Raw genomic sequence first — 17169 nt, 5'->3', positions numbered from 1 at the left:
ACCTAAGATGGCGGCGGTGCGCGCCCATCCCCGGGGTGGCCACCCCGACCTGGGGAGTCCCTGCCCGCACCAAAGATGGCGGCGCGGCGCCGGGCGGAGCCGGAGCCGGTGGCGGGGGCGGGCCGGGGGCGCGGCCGCCACCGCCCCGGAAGCGCCGCGCGGCCCCCGCCAGCTGGTTGTCATTTGGTGCGGCCGCTCGGTCCGGGCGGCACGGGCTGGGCAGCGGCCGCGCGGGGACCAGCGAGGAGGCACCGGCTGCGGCGGCCGCCGGGGGGGTGGGGGGCGGGGAAGGCGGCAGAAAAAAAAAAAAATACGCAAAACGAGGCGGCGGCAGCAGCGGGGGCTGCGCGCCGGGGACACGTCGCCGGCTACCGAAAGCTGTCGATCGGCTCGTCCTTCCAGCTCCCCGCAGCATCGAGCCGGCGGAGATCCCCCCGTCCCCCCCCGGTGCGGCCGGTACATGAGGGGCACGGCCCGGCCGCAGCCCAGCCGAGCCGCCGCAGGGCAGGGAGCGCCCCGAGCCGCCGCCGGAGCTCCGAGCGCTGCGCCCCGAGCCAGAGCCTGCCCCGAGCCCGCCGGGAGAGCCGCCGAAACACCTTCCATGGGGGAGAGAGGAGCCCGGCCGGCCGCGCCTTCCCCTCCGTGCCGGAGGCTGCTGCGCTGCTGAGGTAAAACCCCTCCTGCCTTGCCCGGCTCGAGCGAGGGCGGGGGACGCGCGGGGCACCCACAGCCCGGCCCCGCTGGATGCCGAGCGCCTGAGGAGGGAGCGCGTTCCGGGGGCTCGCTGGGCTGCGGGAGCCGCGATTCCCGGGGAAGGAGGCGAGCCCCGCACCGCAAAACACCCTCCCGGCAGCGGAGAGCGAGAAAAAACCTCCTTCCCCTTCCTCCTGCACAACTCGCTGTCCCCTCCCTTCCCTTTCCCGAACGCTGATTTTCTGAGATGAAAACCTTCCTCCTCGGACAGTCAGGACTCATATGAAGGACACGCAAATATTGGATCATAAATAAGAAGCGAGTCTGGCGAGCTCAGAAACCCAGCCCAGAAGGAGCAGCATCAAGAATCCACCCTTCTGCACAACTCACTCCCCACCCAACACACAGAGAATACTGATTTCCTGAGATAAGATCTCACCCCTTTAAACAACCACACACGCACACACACGGTGTATATTATTGCTAAATATAATAGGTTAAACCCAGCAGCACGGGATAAAGCCTCTTCTGCAACTCACTCCCCCATTTCACCCTTCTGAATGCTGAGATCCTGAGGTAAATTTTTCCCTTGTCCACAGCAAAGACTCTTTTTGAACAGGACACAAATATATATTAGATTATAGAGATGTATTAAATTATTCCAGATTTAAATCTATTTTTTGCTGCCAAGGGGTTGAGGGACCAGACGTCATTGTATTTTTTTTTTCTTCCCTCTTAACTCATTTATGGGCGAGTCAAGGCTGCTGAGGAGGAAAAAAACAGGATAGTTAGAATCTCTTTATCCTTATTTCCCAGAAGCTTATCCTCTCATTGCTGTGCATTTCCTTTAGAAAAAGGAAACCTCTTATTTTGTGAACCAAAGATTTATTTTTCCCTTCCTCCTGGCCAAAGGAAGGAAACGGACACAAATTGACACATTGAAATAGTTGAAAAGATCTATCTTTTGCAAAAAGAACAAAAAAAGCAAACATCTTTATCCAAATCTGAAATAAATAGCGTGGAGGGAGACACTGGAATATCTAGGGAAAACCAGGATACTTGCTAATCTTGCCTCACAAGAGGACAAGCTAAACACTAAACATCAACTTGTTCTTACAGGGAGGATTCAAACCCTAAATATAATAAATGGGGGATTACGGGTTTGGAGTGTTAGTGCAAAACAACACTGGAAATAAGTCAGCTTTTCCAGTCAGATTTCATCCACATCTGCAGCCTCCACACCATCATCAAAATGCAACCCCCAGCCCTGCTGCTTTTATAAATAATAACACAGCTGCCAATGGCAGTAGTGCTGGGTCAGCTTGGCTCTTTCCTGCTCCAGCTGCCCATAATATTCAGGATGAGATTCTGGGGTCAGAAAAATCTAAAACTCAGCAACAGGAAAAGCAGGAGTCCCTAGAAAAACAGCAGCTTTCCCCTGGCCAAAGTCAGGAAGCAGGCATGCTCTCTGAACCCGAGAAAACTAAAACTGAAGAGAACCAGGGCGATAATTCTTCAGAGAATGGCAATGGAAAGGAGAAAATAAGACTAGAATCGCCGGTTTTAACAGGATTTGATTACCAAGAGGCTTCAGGGCTCGGTACTTCGACGCAGCCCTTGACATCCACCGCATCTTCTCTGACTGGTTTTAGTAACTGGTCTGCAGCTATTGCTCCTTCTTCTTCTACAATAATCAATGAAGATGCAAGTTTTTTCCACCAGGGAGGGGTCCCTACTGCCTCAGCTAATAATGGTGCTCTGCTGTTTCAGAATTTCCCACATCACGTCAGCCCTGGCTTTGGTGGTAGCTTTTCCCCCCAGATCGGACCCCTCTCTCAGCACCACCCTCATCACCCCCATTTCCAGCATCATCACAATCAGCATCAGCAACAGAGGAGGTCTCCTGCAAGTCCTCACCCACCTCCATTCACACACAGAAATGCTGCTTTTAATCAGTTGCCTCATTTGGCCAACAATCTTAACAAGCCACCTTCTCCGTGGAGCAGCTACCAAAGCCCCTCGCCCACCCCGTCCTCCTGGAGCCCCGGCGGCGGCGGATACGGCGGCTGGGGAGGGTCCCAGGGCCGAGACCACCGCCGGGGACTGAACGGAGGGATCACCCCCTTGAACTCCATCTCGCCCTTAAAGAAGAATTTTGCAAGTAATCATATCCAGCTGCAGAAGTATGCACGACCCAGCTCGGCCTTCGCTCCCAAATCCTGGATGGATGACAGCTTGAACAGAGCTGACAACATTTTTCCTTTTCAGGTGAGCGCACTCTGTTGTATCCATAAGACAAAAAAAAAAAAAAAAAACAACAAACCTCCCTAAAGAGCATTAATATGCCCTGGTTGTGGGATTTCTGTGCTTGCAACTGAAAAAAACCATATGGCTAACTCAAAATGTCATAGTGGGAATGATCCTCCAAGCTGTGATTCATGGGGGTTTTTTTAACAGTGATGGTCATAAATACCTATTGCGCACTAGCCATCTGTATTGGCCACTTTGCTTCAGCTTAATACTTACACACAGACAGAAATAGCCAATGGAAAAATTCACTGACAAGTATTTCAACAAAGAGGAAAAAGGCAAAAAAAGTACCTGGTGGAGTATGAGAGATCTGAGGCCTTTGAAGGCATTCAGCAATGTACCACATCTGAGAAAAAGTATGGACTGATTTTATTTGGTTTTACAGTATCACATGGGTTGCAGTGCAACATAATTTTTGTAGCATTTTTCGGGGGGAAATTTTGCTTTTTACAAATAATGCTAATCAGTGCAGTTTGTTCTCCTCAGGAATGGCAGCAAATTTTGGTTACAGGCCATTAAATCAGCACTAAAAATAGATGTGGATGAGATCAGTTGGTGGTCTCCTATGTTTTGCTGTGGCCTTCTCCTGGCAGGAGGCAGGTTGTCTGGCAGCTCAGCCTCTCCTTCTGGGCTGACTTGTTATGAATTTGAAAAGAACTGTATAATGTTGAACCTAATTTGCAGCAGGAATTAAACCAGAAGTCCCCTTCTTTTCATCTGACCACCAGTTAAACCCAGCTTTTATGTGTGTGTGTGCCTTTTGTAAACTCCTTTAGGGTGAATTAAAAGACCCAAGAGTTCTTTTACATTTCCAGGGTTGTTTTTCAAGCTCTTCAAATGAGGGCAAAAGTAAAATTCTCAACGTGATTGCAGTATTTCTTGCCATGCTGCAAGAACGGGGGTGACCTACTTAAATACAATTTCAAAGATACAAACTGTGCAATGTGTCTCATGATGTAAAAAACCAGAAATACATGTAACAGTGACTTTGTGGATGTGGGGATAGTTGGGTTCTTTGCAGACTGCAGGTTTTTGGTGGTGTGCAGGCCCTGCTGACAGCACAGCAGCTGCTGGCAATAACTTTCCTTCAGAGCCTTTTTTTCCTACTGCAGTGCTACTGACTGGTTCAGTATCAGGTAGAGCCCTTCTAAATTTAGAAAGCAGAGTAATAATTTATTTTAATGTCAGGATTTATAATTAATATGATGAAGCCATGTCCAGCATACCAAATTTATCCAGTGAAACCATTAGAAAAAGGGACCCAGCTGGAGCTGGTCTTTTTTCAGCCTCACTGCAGCGAGCCTTGGCTCACGGTTTGATTCACTCTGTACCCTGACACGTAGCTGATGTTGAGAGTGACAGAATGAGATCAAGTGTGTCCTTGCTGCTGTGTGTAAGCCCCAAATATATACACAGGCAGAGCAATGTGCTTGGATTGGCATCAAGGAAATTTCAGGGAACTGGCAAAGTCAACCTTGACTTCTGGATGGTGTTCCAGACACAGAATAGCAGGCACACGGAGTTTGATCATGGTAAAGAAATCACTTTGGTGTAGCATGTTGGTGTCTGTTTACATAAACACCCTGATGAAGCTGTACATGTCAAGACCAAGTCTGACACTCCTTCATGCCAAGAAAAGGAAAGTGTGGAGGGAAGTGCTCTCCAGTTTGTTCCTATCACTTCTGTGAGGAAAAGGGCAGAGCAGCAGAGCAGGACTTCAGCACTGCAGCCCTAGAAAGATGCAGATTAATTTTGAAGCCATCTTGGACAACCGCTTATTACAACTTTTTTTTCTTTTGTATAAAATCTTTAGCTCCTTTGGTCACTTCAGCTGAGTGTTGAAAGCACTATGAATTTTTGAATCACTGGAAACAGATGATGTAAAATTTGACCTTTGATGTCTTTTTATTTTTTTTCTTGACTATGCTGATTCCATTCCTGACTCAAAACAGAGTTTTGCTTATTACATATTTGTGTTCATGCATCTTATCTCTCTCTCTTTCTCTCTCTCTCTGCCCCTGAAGTATCCTTGCTGATGCAATCATGTACTGGACAAGGCTATTTTGTTACTGGAATCTTCTTAGATTCCTGTTTAGGAAATAATTGAAAGCTGTCTTTGCTGCAGCAACATAATGGAGTAATTTGATACAACAATCCCTTTCATTTAATATTTATGTTTTGCTGCTTAAATCATTAACAAGTGATGCTGCAATCTAGTGAAAATGAGTTTCTTTAGAAAGCAAAGTGTAAACCAGCAATTGCAAATATTTAGGGATCGCTTTTTTTACTTTTCCTCAGAGGTTGTATCTATTCCAAAGCCTGGTGGCACACAGGATTCTGGCTGTGTTTTGAAGGAAATCTTGGGATGACCACGAGTAAGACTTTTCCTCTTTGGAAAGGATGGGATCCCATAATTTCCCTATAAGCCACTGACATGAACTCCTGCTTCCTTCAAACATCCCTGCCCATGGGATGAAATGGGTGCTCCAAATGGTGCAGATGAAAGGAAAATACTGTGGTGATCAGTTTGATAACCTTGCAATTTGATGATGCCTTGCCTTGGCACTGAGAGCTGCATGCAAACCCTGTGCTCTGTGCTCTAAGTGTTTTCCATTTGGAATCCTGTCTCCTGCAATTCCCAAATGACAGTGTCTGTAGGAACCTCTTAAAGGGATGGAACTGGCAGCAAGGTCAGAGAAGACTTAACCAGATCTGTTAATGAAATTAAGTTTTGATGTTGTAGTTTAGCCACTGGGCAGGCTCCCCCCTTCAAAGATCTTTTGAAAAGAGAAAAGCCATTGTTCTTTGTGTGTTCGTTTGAAAAGGAAATGGTCTCCAAATGAAAAAATGGTTCCTGAATTCAAATTAAAAAGCAAAAAGCAGAGTCTTTTGGCTCTCACGACCTTCTATGAGAATTAATATATGAAAATGCTTTGAGTGTGACTGTGGCACCTTACCAAGTTAGTGATTTTTAAGAATAATTCCTTGTCCTTCTCTCCCAGCAGCACTGACAAACTTGGTGCTCAGTAATTGCGTTTCACGGCAGCGCTGCCTTCAAGATTGTTTTGGCTTTCCTTTGGCTGTGTACTTGCACTTCCTCCTGAGTGGAACATCCTGCCTGTTATGCAATGCATAAATCTTGCTTTGATAGGCATTTCCAGCTTTCCAGATCTCATCTTCAGTGCGTGATGATGTTTTTTTAAATGGCTCTCTGAAGGCACAAGCAAGTGAAGCAATAGTGCTCAGCTTTCTGTAAAAATGCTTAAAAGGAATTTGTGTTTCTTCCTGGAATCAGGCTCGAAAATAACTGCCCATTTCAAAGAATTTTGTACATGAGAGCAGTTCATTGTATCCACTTGTTCAAAATGTTTTTTCCTTTCTTCCCCAGTGGCTAGTTTCCAGGTATATAACCCCTTCCAAATCCAGCCAGGCCTGTGCCAGGGAGACTTGCTCTTCCCCCAGGCAGATATGGAATGTTTGAGAAAACACATTCGTGATTACAAAACGTGTTTGAATTCCGACCTCTACGTCAGCATTTGTTTGCCCATAGAAATGGCCTGATTTAATAAGTGCATTAAACAAATTCACAGGGAGCTGGAGTTAAAAAAAATAACCTCTTGAATGCATTTGCCAAACTTTCCTCTTGAAGGGATCTTGCAAATAAATTTCTTTACTACTCCTCTTCATGTTAATATTTAGATTTGAGGAACCTTTTCATAACTCACTATGACTGGTTGCACAAAAAGAGCTTATTCGTTTTGCAGAATTTAATTTTTTTATTCTAGCAACAGCAATTATTCCCAATAATTTAAAGTATCATTTGAAAACAGAGCAAATCCTTGAAGCTGGGTTTTTTAACCTGTTCCCCCATTTTTGTGTAACTCCATCAGCTGTGCAGTAATTAGTATTTTGTGTGCTGCTCCCCACAGCTACTGATCTGTGGGATTAGCAGCACTCTAATGTGGTATGACATGAACAAGTTAAGTGCTGTGGAAGTTAACACTGTTCTTGTTTTATAAACTTACTACTGACGTTCATACTTGGGCTTTGGCCCTCCTGTGTGTTTTTGACCTCAGGGTTTCTGTTTAAAGAGAGCTTTTGTTAAGAAGCTATTTGAATTATGTTTGTCTTTTTCCTAAGATTAAAAGGACTACTCTTATTAAGCATTGTGCTTTGAAAGTTGCATACTTAGCAGCCCAGCAAGAAGTGAAAATGCAAGATATTATGGAAAATCATTCTGGAAGATACATGATAAACTAATGTGCAGCTAAAATAGAAACACACGTGTTACAAACATTTCCAGTAAAGGTTTGTCATTTCTAACACTTAAGAAGTTCAAGTTGGACTAAAATTTGTGTTTTGTGCCACTTCATTTTTCCAGCTCACTCTTAGTGTTCCCTGGTGAAGCTATAAAAGATGACCTGGGCAGAATACAGCAACATCCTTTCAGGAAAAACCTGTTTACTCAAAGCCTTTAATTCACTGGATACTGGACTGGGAGCTGGAATACAGCTTTGCAGGGTGCTGGGAAAGAGGAGAAGCTTCCCCAGAAGCAAAATCCAGTCCAAATTTGTGTTGCAATTGAAAGAGAAGTGTGGAACTTGTATTTATGATGATAAATATGGTGATACTCGCTCCCCTGTGCCTGAGATATGTGGCTTTGGAGTTGTGGGAAATGGGAACAGAAAGTTTCAGTCTTCTCCTGCTGTAATTAAGGTACAAATATAGCTGTGAGGTTTTTGATTTGCACAAATGTTCTGATTTGACAAAGATGTAAATGTCTAAAACAAGCCCCACTTTTACAACTACACCTACTCCATAAATGCTGATCAATAAATTGCTTGATGCAGTGACATCTTTTGCATTATTCTTGATGCCTTGGAATTCAGATCAACCTTATTTTAAATTATCAGGCCCAGCCTTAGCTACCAGCAAGTTGATTTTTTGGTGCAGTTTGGGATTTACCACTGGGAGGCCCATCCTGGGAAGTGCTCTCAGGTTCTGGTATCTTAATTATTCAGGTGATGGTAATGCTGTGGGTGCAGACTAAATATAGTGACTCTATAAAGAGTTAATAGTTAAATTAAGTGTGCGTTTTTCTGATGTGCAGAGAATTAATGTGTGGGATCTTCAAATTCAAAGTACGATCTTCCTGTGCAGGAAAAATTCCTGTGGAATTTCTTTTGCATGGGAGGATAACCCAGTGTATATCATACATGTTATGCACTAAGTGACTTTCTTTTAGGGATGAAATATAAATAGAGATGAAAAATAAAGTTGGAATAGGGATTAGAATTTAATTTTTTTTGTAGATTCCAGAAGTGGTTTGTTGGTTATTATAGACATTTACAGGCTCAATAACTCATTTTTCACCAGATCTGCAGGCTGTCACCTCTTGTACATTGTGCAAACAGCACTGATTATTCCAAATTATGTTTAATAAAGGTCTTCTGAAACGTTGGCTTAAAATTTAAACATAGTCATGTATTAAGACTGCACGTTGATTTCTTTCTTTTTGGTTGTTTTGTGGGTTTAGTTTGTTTAATTTGGCTTGTGTTTTGTTTGTTTGGGTTTTCTTGTTTTGATTTTTTTATTGTGGCCTTGTGTTTACCTGGTGTGTGTCTGCTTCAGTTCTATTTACCAAGGGTAAAAGTGTGTAGCCTTTGAGCGCTCTGATAAAGAAACTTTTTAGATGCTATAAACAAACTTGTGTAAAGCCAAATTCTGTTGGCACCCAGGTAAAAAATATCAGGCTGTGGTTGCCACATTTTTTTACTGAATTGTACATACTCTGCTTTAGTCCAGGGTAGTCATTACCCCTGTATATTTTCTTCATCGATAAATAAGTGTAAAGTAGCAATCCTGCTCCAAAGCACTATAACTTTGTGAATTATGTCATTAAAACCATCACCATATTGTTATTAATTCTCTCTACATGAAATCTTTTAAAGAAAACATTTTTTCCCTAAGTTATGTCTTTATAAGTAATATGTATCTGAGAAAAGCTCACATTTAGTTACTGGTTTGTGGTCAATATCTCGATTATTAGAGCTATTTTTGGATGAATTATTAGAGCTATTAGAAGGATTAGCTATTATTTAGATTAGAGCTATTTTTGGATTAGAGCTTTTGGGATGAAATGCAGAGTTATGCATTTCTTCAGGGGTTTGGCCACTCCCACTAACCTTCACCAGCCATTATTTTTTCTGTAGATGCATAATAAATGGATATATTTCAGATATGGTTCTGGTAAAATGCCTTGCAGGATAAGACTTATGACTTATGAAAACTGTGCTGCTGTTCTCAAAGACATTTGACCATAAAAAAAGACTTTAGTTTGTATAAAAATTCTCAAAACTACCAATGGTGATTTTCTCTAGTAATGTGCAACCTGTCAGGGCAAATAATCAACCAAATGAATTTTTTTTAGCAATAAGCAAACCTGTGACCCAGCTGAGCTTGGCACCTTGGCTGGACTTTATTTATTTAGGCCTGACATCTTCACTGGGTAGATGTACAGTGTCTTCCTTATCCATCCCAAGTTTTAGCCATTCCTGCTTTTTCTGGGTGGGAATATCACCAGTTAATTTGTTGTATCGCTGTGCAGGGTTGTGTTTTAAAGTGTTTGCAGTGTGATTTGCAGCTTATGGACCTCACCCTGGAAAAGGGACAGCCTGTGGTTCACTTGGAAAGGAAAATAAATTCCTCAGCACCAAAAGCTTCCATTGGAAAATGCACTTCCTTGTGAGCCAACCAGTTCCATTCCATTTTTCCCCTTCAAATGTTTAAATTCTCTGTTGTCCGTATTAAAAATGAGCATTGCAGCAAACCCTTTGTTACTCCAGCTCAGCCAACATAACACAGATATTTTAGAGAGGAGAGTTGCTTCAGGCTCAGGTGCTCAGCGCAATAAACTGGGAATTACTTGGCCTGGGTCACTTCCTTTGTGTCTCTCAGACAACTGAAATGTGAAGTGCCACAATTCCACAAAGATTTGGAATTACTGAGGTTCTGCACTTTGTGAAATTCGAGTTTTGTAGCTGTTCATGGGGTGGGCTTGAGGTTAACACAAGAATTCAGGAAGGAGAAGCTGCTGAGGGACATCAGGTTTTCAGTAAATGCTCCCACCTGTGTTTTAGGTTATTTTTGTCATTTTGTGAGGACTGCTGGAAATGCAGAGGTTGCCTTTTAATATCCATGCCTGAGTTAATCTACTGTTGGATCCTAATGGATCCAAAACCTTGTACTCACTACTGCTAAGTGATTTTAATGTAACTAGAGTTTGAAATAGATAAGAAGTAGCAATGCTTAAACCCAACCAATAAATTAAATCTGCTAGGACAGGCAAAAAAAAACTGTAGGAAATCTATAAAAACAGAAAACTGTAGGAAATCTATGACAAAAAACCACTGAATTTAAGATTTTAAATGCTCCTGATATTTTCTCTAAGGTGCCTCAATTATCTTGTAATAGAAATGACCAGGGAAATCAATCCTGTGGGGAGACAGGGCAGTGCTGTGCTTTTTTATAGCAAATTTGATATTTGCTAGACTTAATAAAGGAACTGGTTCCAAACTCTGGCCTTTTTAATGCTATTTGAGACACAGCACATCCGGGTTGGAATACGTGGCCTGTTCTGTCTCAGTAATAAACTGTTCTGAACAGAGGAAAAATACCAGGAAATTCGATTGAAAAATGGTATTTTTTAGTGATCAGAATGTAATTTACAACTTGGAAATGGATCAGGAGCTGGTGAGTTCCTGCTCTTGGAATAGTTTGAGGTATTTAAAGTCCAGAATGAGGGATCAGTGAAATCAGGAGCGGCCCTTGCAACACAAATCTCTGCTGTTTCAGCACTGAAAAAAAGCGCTTTATAACTCACCACTGCCTTTAAAAATATTCCAAGCTGGATCTGTGTGCTTTGGAGAAATTTTAGCTTCACAGCCAGTGTTAGGGACAAAAAACACACTCGGTGCTGGAATAACAAGAGCTGTGGAGAAGGAGTCAAGAGCAAAAATGTCCGAAATTTCTCTTTCTTGTTAGAACAGAGACTTCACAATGCTTGAGCTCAGTTCAGAGGGGATTCCTTAGAACAGGAATCAAATAAAATCTTTAAAGGTGATGGTAGAGAGCTTCTTGGACAGAAAAAAAAAAATTAAAATCTGGGTGGATTAATGTAATTGTATAAAATTCTATCAAATTCCAAATGTATAAATACACAGAAAGCATGGATATGTGAATAATAATGGGAATTAGAGTGATTTTTTTCCTCCTTTCGGGACCTTTTATGATACTGTAAAGATTTCAGAGATTGCAAGAAATTTCAGTTATTTGGAATTTGCTAATTAAATTAAAGCAGTGCCAGGGTATTTTATGTTGTTTTTTGCTTGTATAACATCAGATTTGTACGATGTGGAATTGATTGTTTGGTTGAGAAAGTCTGACCTGGGCATGTGTAAAATGATGGCTTTGGTTAATAGGAAGGAGAAATTGGTATTAGACTTCATTGGTTATTATTAGATTATCATAGATCAGATTCATATTTAATAATATTGTATTTTTTAATATTCTTATATCAGAGGAAATGTTTAATATTCCTCTATCCTTTGATGCATGGTTTTTGTTTAATTCTGCTGTGGTTATGTAGAAGTTGGAAGTTTTTGAGTTTCAGGTGCTCATGTTTAACACTGGCTCTGTTTGTGTTTGCTTGCAGGATCGCACGAGGACTTTTGACATGCACTCACTGGAGAACTCCCTAATTGACATAATGAGGGCTGAAAATGATTCACTGAAAGGTAAATTTAGACACAGACTATTTCCTGCAGCAAATACATGGGGAGAGGGGTTTACTGAAAATAAGAGGCTCCAGTTTTGGGTAGGAAAAGTGAATTTCCCTTGTGCACCTGATGGCTTTTTTTGGGTGTGTGAATGAAGCTGTTTCAGCACAGGAGCACTCAGGGTGTCTGTCCTGGTCCAGAGCAGTGCAGAACACAAACACAGGCTGACCTGTTGTGTTTTTTCCCAGGGGTTTTGATCAACTTCAGGAATCTTTTGCAGCTCAGCAAGAAGTAAATTTTTGCCTAACAGGGTTTTCTTGATGAAGTCATAGTTTTTTTTCTGTCTTGGGAAAGAATAAGGTTTATCCATGTTCTTTTGAGCAAAAAAGAATTTCATCTTTTTTTACCTTTTTGGAACCATTGGGAGAGGAAGAGGAAAATTGAAGTGACTTGCATTTGGGATTTATCTCTTTTTTTTCCCTTTTGTTTTTTTGGCAAAGGTAGTTGTGCTTTGGAAATACCTCAGCTTACAAAGTATTCAAAGTATTGTCTGCACATAATTTTGTCTGAATAAAAACTGCTTATGGTCAACAATTCAGAGCTGTAGTTTCATGTCCTGTAGGATGAGTAATCCATTGCAGTTCAGTGGTTACATGTATGAGTGGAGTAGTTAAATTCTCACACACACTCCTTATCTAACCACTCACTTTTGTTACCAGTCATGAGACCACGAAAAAAAAAACAAACCTGCACTTGTGGTTTCTGCAAGTAAATTCCTTTTGATATCAAGGCTTGTGGTGGTAATGAAATCTGACTTGTTGTAATGGTGATTCTTGCTCAGAAGAGCAGCCTTTGATAAACTGGCAAGAACTTGTGTTTGTTGCCTTCTCTGTGGTCGGGAAATGCAACTCGAGTTTCCCATCCCCAGAGCTGTGCAGAAATTCAGTGTGGTGAGAAACACCACAAAATACTTCCCTGTTGAAATAACAGGGAGAGCCTGATGTGGATAAAACTGATGCCAAGTGAATTAAAATCCCAAAATACCTTCCCTCCTTATGCAATGGGGACCAGGTTTTTATTAATGACAAGTATTAACAGCTTTTATTTGGTTTATGTTCTGTCTGGTAACATTCTATGGCCCCAGAATTACATATAGAACCAAGAGTGAGGTGCTCTTCCTTCACTGAGCACCTGGGATTTGCCCCCAAACCATCTGTCCAGCTGCCAGGCATTCCCAAACCAGGTTACAGCTCTGAAATCTGGCCCCAGGTGACATGGCCATGGGACAAATAAAATCTCCCTTTAAATCTGAGTTTAACAAAGTCAGCTTCCTATGTATTTATGGGCAGCTGCTAAGCAAGGGTACTTCTGAAAGTAGGTTGATGTTTGGTTTAAATGCTTTGAAAAGGTTCTTTGCAGTTGAAATATTTCTTTTTGAGTGCTTAGCATGTTTTAAAAGTGATGGAATAAGTATGTCAGCAAGGAATACAAATAGTTCTGACACGCATTAATTCCTGCTTCAGCCTGAGTGTTAATCCCCTCTACAAAGTCATCTGTGGCTTCTTCAAAGTTCTGTGTGCCTTGTCTCAGACTGATTGAAGCCCAGGGATATCAGTCAGGTCCTGGGCTGGAATTATTGCTTAGATTCCTTGTGAATTATTCTGTTTCACAGTTAACAGTTATATAACTGTACAGGAAAGAGCCTCACAGCCCAGATGAGACATTTAAGTGACTCTCCATGAAGTATTTTGTTGTGAAGCCTCATTTTTCAAGGATCTCCTCAGCAAGTACATGAACTTTGCTTCCAGTGAAGTGTGCAGTGCCTGAATTTGGCTGTGCTGCTCTGGCACAGCTCTCAGTGACTTAATTCCTGTCGGGTATTTAAGGAATGGATCTTTATTCAACCCAGCATCCGCCGGGCCCTGGTAACTGCAGAGATCATCCCTGAGTAGGGTGGGGTCTGCAAGGAGAGGAAATACCTTTAGTTAAACCGACTGATACAGCTGGAAAAAAACTGTAAACTGCTGGGACAAAACATTCCACATCAGGCCTGGAGTGGGGCTGCTGATCACGAGCCCTTTGTGTTTATTTTCCATCTGCTAACACAGATCCTGTCTCATGTTTTTCTCTTTTCTTGCCCCATCTTTATTTAACCCTCGGATATAGAAATCTTTAAATAGGACAAATTATGGCTGTCAGCTCAAATCTTGTTTGCTGTTTCAAACACCTGCATTTAAATCAGCAGCTCCAGAAGTTTTTCAGTTTGCATTTTAAATGGGTTAATCAGTGCGTGCAGTGCTTTGAACTAAAGTTGGATACTCTCAGAAAGGAAAAGCTTCTGGGTTTGAGACTTTAAAAATAGCCTGGACAAGACAGTAATAAAACACACTGTGGAGAGCAAGCTCAGAATGGCATGGAAATAATTCAGATGATCTAATAGGTCTCACTGCTATCTTGTGAGAGGTTTAATCCAGCCTCAGCATGAGTTTAGTGTGTAACATTAACAGCACCCCTTTGATATTGTCATGAACTGCCAGAGAAAGGGGAACTGTGTAAAATACCCCTTCAAAACAACTGGGAGAATGGGCATGATAATAGACATCAGTCACAGTTTGGAACCTGCTGTCTCTGGAACATCAGTTCCATCTTTAAATGATATGTTCAGAGCCTCAGGCTGGGAATTCTGTAATAAAATCAGAAGTAGGAATTCTTCCAAATGTAACAAAGTCCATCCATAGTGTGTTCTTCGTGACTGAGGTGATTAAGCTGTGCTAGCCTGTGGGATTTGTTTAGGTCACTAATAATTATATTCTTAGGTTGTCTTGCCATATGAAATAAATAATATTTTCTGCATGAGGTTAAAAGGTGAATCTTACAGTGATTCAGTACACTCCGTATTACCTTTTAATGCTTTGAGTAGGCATTTTACCATTTTCTCCCCTTCTTTTAAGGTATATTTTTATCCCTGCTCAAATCCTCTTCCTTTGCTGAGCAGCTGCCATTTCAATATGTTATTTTTATCCAGCCCAGTGAGTGTGCTGCGTGCTGCACAGCCAATGTCAGCCTGCAGAAGCCTTTCCCTGGAGACTTAATTGCATCTTCTTTACAATGTACTCAGCCTCCCTGAGCTGAGCCTGGGATCCAGAGCCTGATTTTTGAATCTGGGTCTTCCAGATGGCAATTTGAGCATTACTGTAATAGCAGTAGATTGACTAAATATTTCCTTGTTAAGTGACACTGAAATGTCTTTAAATGCTTTACGACTGGTTTGCTACTGCAATATACAATATTTCAGCTGAGAATATCAGGTTATTGCCTGGAAATGATGCAAGGTGCCAGGACATCTGCTTCCAGCACTGTAGAGCACTCCTGTAAAATCTGGGTGTGAACAGCTCAGTGTCTGCAGGAATTCTGTGACTGTGACACAGTCTGAAAAACTAAACACACTTCTGCACCAAAGGGAAGGGTTTAGGAGTGGAGCAAAGTTGAACAGCCCTAAATTTTAATTTTGAAAAGCCAGAATGCTGCGAAGTTGTACCATTCAGGATTTCTCTGAGCAAGTGGAGAGACCAAGCTGTATTTTTAAATCATCAGCCCCTTAATATTAACCTGAAAAACCATGGCAAAATTGAAAAAAATATGTAAACCTTATAAAATGTTCTTTGATGAAAGGGATCCAAATAGTTTTGAGAGCTTTTTTGAATATTGTATAAGAATCTGAACTGGTTGTTTTTTTTCAAGCCATATGGATTATGCAGCATATTTATATTAATGGAGTAGAATGGGATATTTGGGTTTCTGTGTTATCCAGAATATTAATGAGAACCTGCTGAGAACCAGTCCCAGTTCTCTTTAGAGAAGTTTAAGGTCCTTTATATATGCACAGGACAAAATCTGACCTCTTTTAAAATGTAAAATAATAGATTTTGAGGTTTTTTTATAGCTGCTGTGGTGGTTGCACCTCAGACTTTGGGGTTGATCTCCTTGGCCAGAACTTAAGGGTTACTTATTTGCAATTTTTTAATGTATCCAGCTTCAAATAAAATGTACAAACCCTTCCTTTCAGGCTGCAGGTTGTTCAGGTTTGCCTTAATTTTCTTTGGAAACTGTTGATGAGTTACTGTGTGAATGTTTAACTCTCAGGATATTCCTGAATTTTACCTCCTATGCCAGGAAGAGCTAATGGGATTTGCAGACCTGAGTGCCTATTAATTAAGAGGAAAATTAATTGTTTTACTATGTCAAAATATTGCAGAACTGGGTCTAATAGCACTGAACTCCAGCCCATGCTGAGGGAGCTGGGATGGGGGAAATTCTGTGGGAATTCTATTTGAAATGAGTTGTTCCCATTCCTGTTGCAATCCACTGATTTCAGGTGGGTTAAAGTAGAAATATTACAACTTTTGCCATTCTATATTCTAAAATGTTAACAATCAAGGGCCTACTTTCTTTCAAAATGCAGCTAATATTCAAAATTTGGGGGCAATACTCAATATCTTAATTAAAAATTAAGTGAAGTGTTTGTTGAATTCTCCTTGCCTTTCCAATGTTTGGGATTCATCACAGCTTTTGTTTAGAAACAGCCAACAATCTTGTAAGAGAATGAAATCACCTGGGCAACAGGAAGGGACTAAAATCTTGTATAAATCAACACTGAGATCAGATTCACAGATTGGATTTGAACCTGCCACAGAAGTAATGGATACAAACCATACATAATGTATGATTTTACACTCGTTACCTCATAAACTTCCAGTCATTTAAATGGATATTTGGGTTTGTGGCTTCAATGAAATTATTCAGAAGAGGTGCTGGATTTGGTGAGGATTAGAAAAGTAAAAGCAGATTGGGAAGAAAAAAAATCATGTATGAAACTTGCAAAAAAAAAAAAAAAAAAAAAAAAAGGGGAATTGGCCTGAGGTAGAACACAGGGAGGAAAGATCTCCAGTGAGGAGAGACTCCAAGAACTGGGCCTGGTCAGTCTGGAGAAGGGGAGACTGAGAGGAGATCCCATTAATCCCTATAAATATCTCCAGGGGGTGTCAGGGGATGGGGCCAGACAAGAATTACCGAGCAGCTGAACCTTTCTGATAATACCTGTCTGTTAGAGAAGTGCTGGCTTTGACAAGGCACATATCAACAATCATCAAACAACTCTGCAGGATTTGGAGGTGGGGAACCTTGGTTTATGCTCTGTCCAAAACGGAGCCATTTAGCACTGATGGAACCACCCTTTGAGACCAGGAAATTCCTTTTGCTGCCACCTCAGAGCAGTACAAAAATCCCACGGTTTTCTGATCTTAATCCAATTTGGGCATCAGTGGCAGGATTCCTGTGCAATTCACTGGAGCAGACCTGTGTTTTTCTGTCCAGTCATTTGTCCCAGGCC

The 17169-nt window shown here is 41.7% G+C and overlaps 1 protein-coding gene across 2 annotated transcripts in view; it reads left to right on the top strand.

The window, feature by feature from the left end:
* The first annotated feature begins 140 nt into the window (after positions 1 to 140).
* Positions 141 to 17169, top strand: part of CPEB4 (cytoplasmic polyadenylation element binding protein 4) — a 38172-nt gene continuing 21143 nt past the window's right edge. For both annotated transcript variants that reach the window (XM_012574979.5, XM_002196280.7), the window contains exons 1-2: positions 141 to 2961; positions 11717 to 11798. In XM_012574979.5, the coding sequence (XP_012430433.1) occupies positions 1840 to 2961; positions 11717 to 11798 (1204 nt within the window). In that variant the 5' untranslated portion in view covers positions 141 to 1839. The remainder of the gene's footprint in view (positions 2962 to 11716; positions 11799 to 17169) is intronic.

The sequence above is a fragment of the Taeniopygia guttata genome, chromosome 13, assembly GCF_048771995.1.
Source record: "Taeniopygia guttata chromosome 13, bTaeGut7.mat, whole genome shotgun sequence".
Lineage (NCBI taxonomy): Eukaryota > Metazoa > Chordata > Aves > Passeriformes > Estrildidae > Taeniopygia > Taeniopygia guttata.
This window is presented reverse-complemented; position numbering and strand designations above follow the sequence as displayed.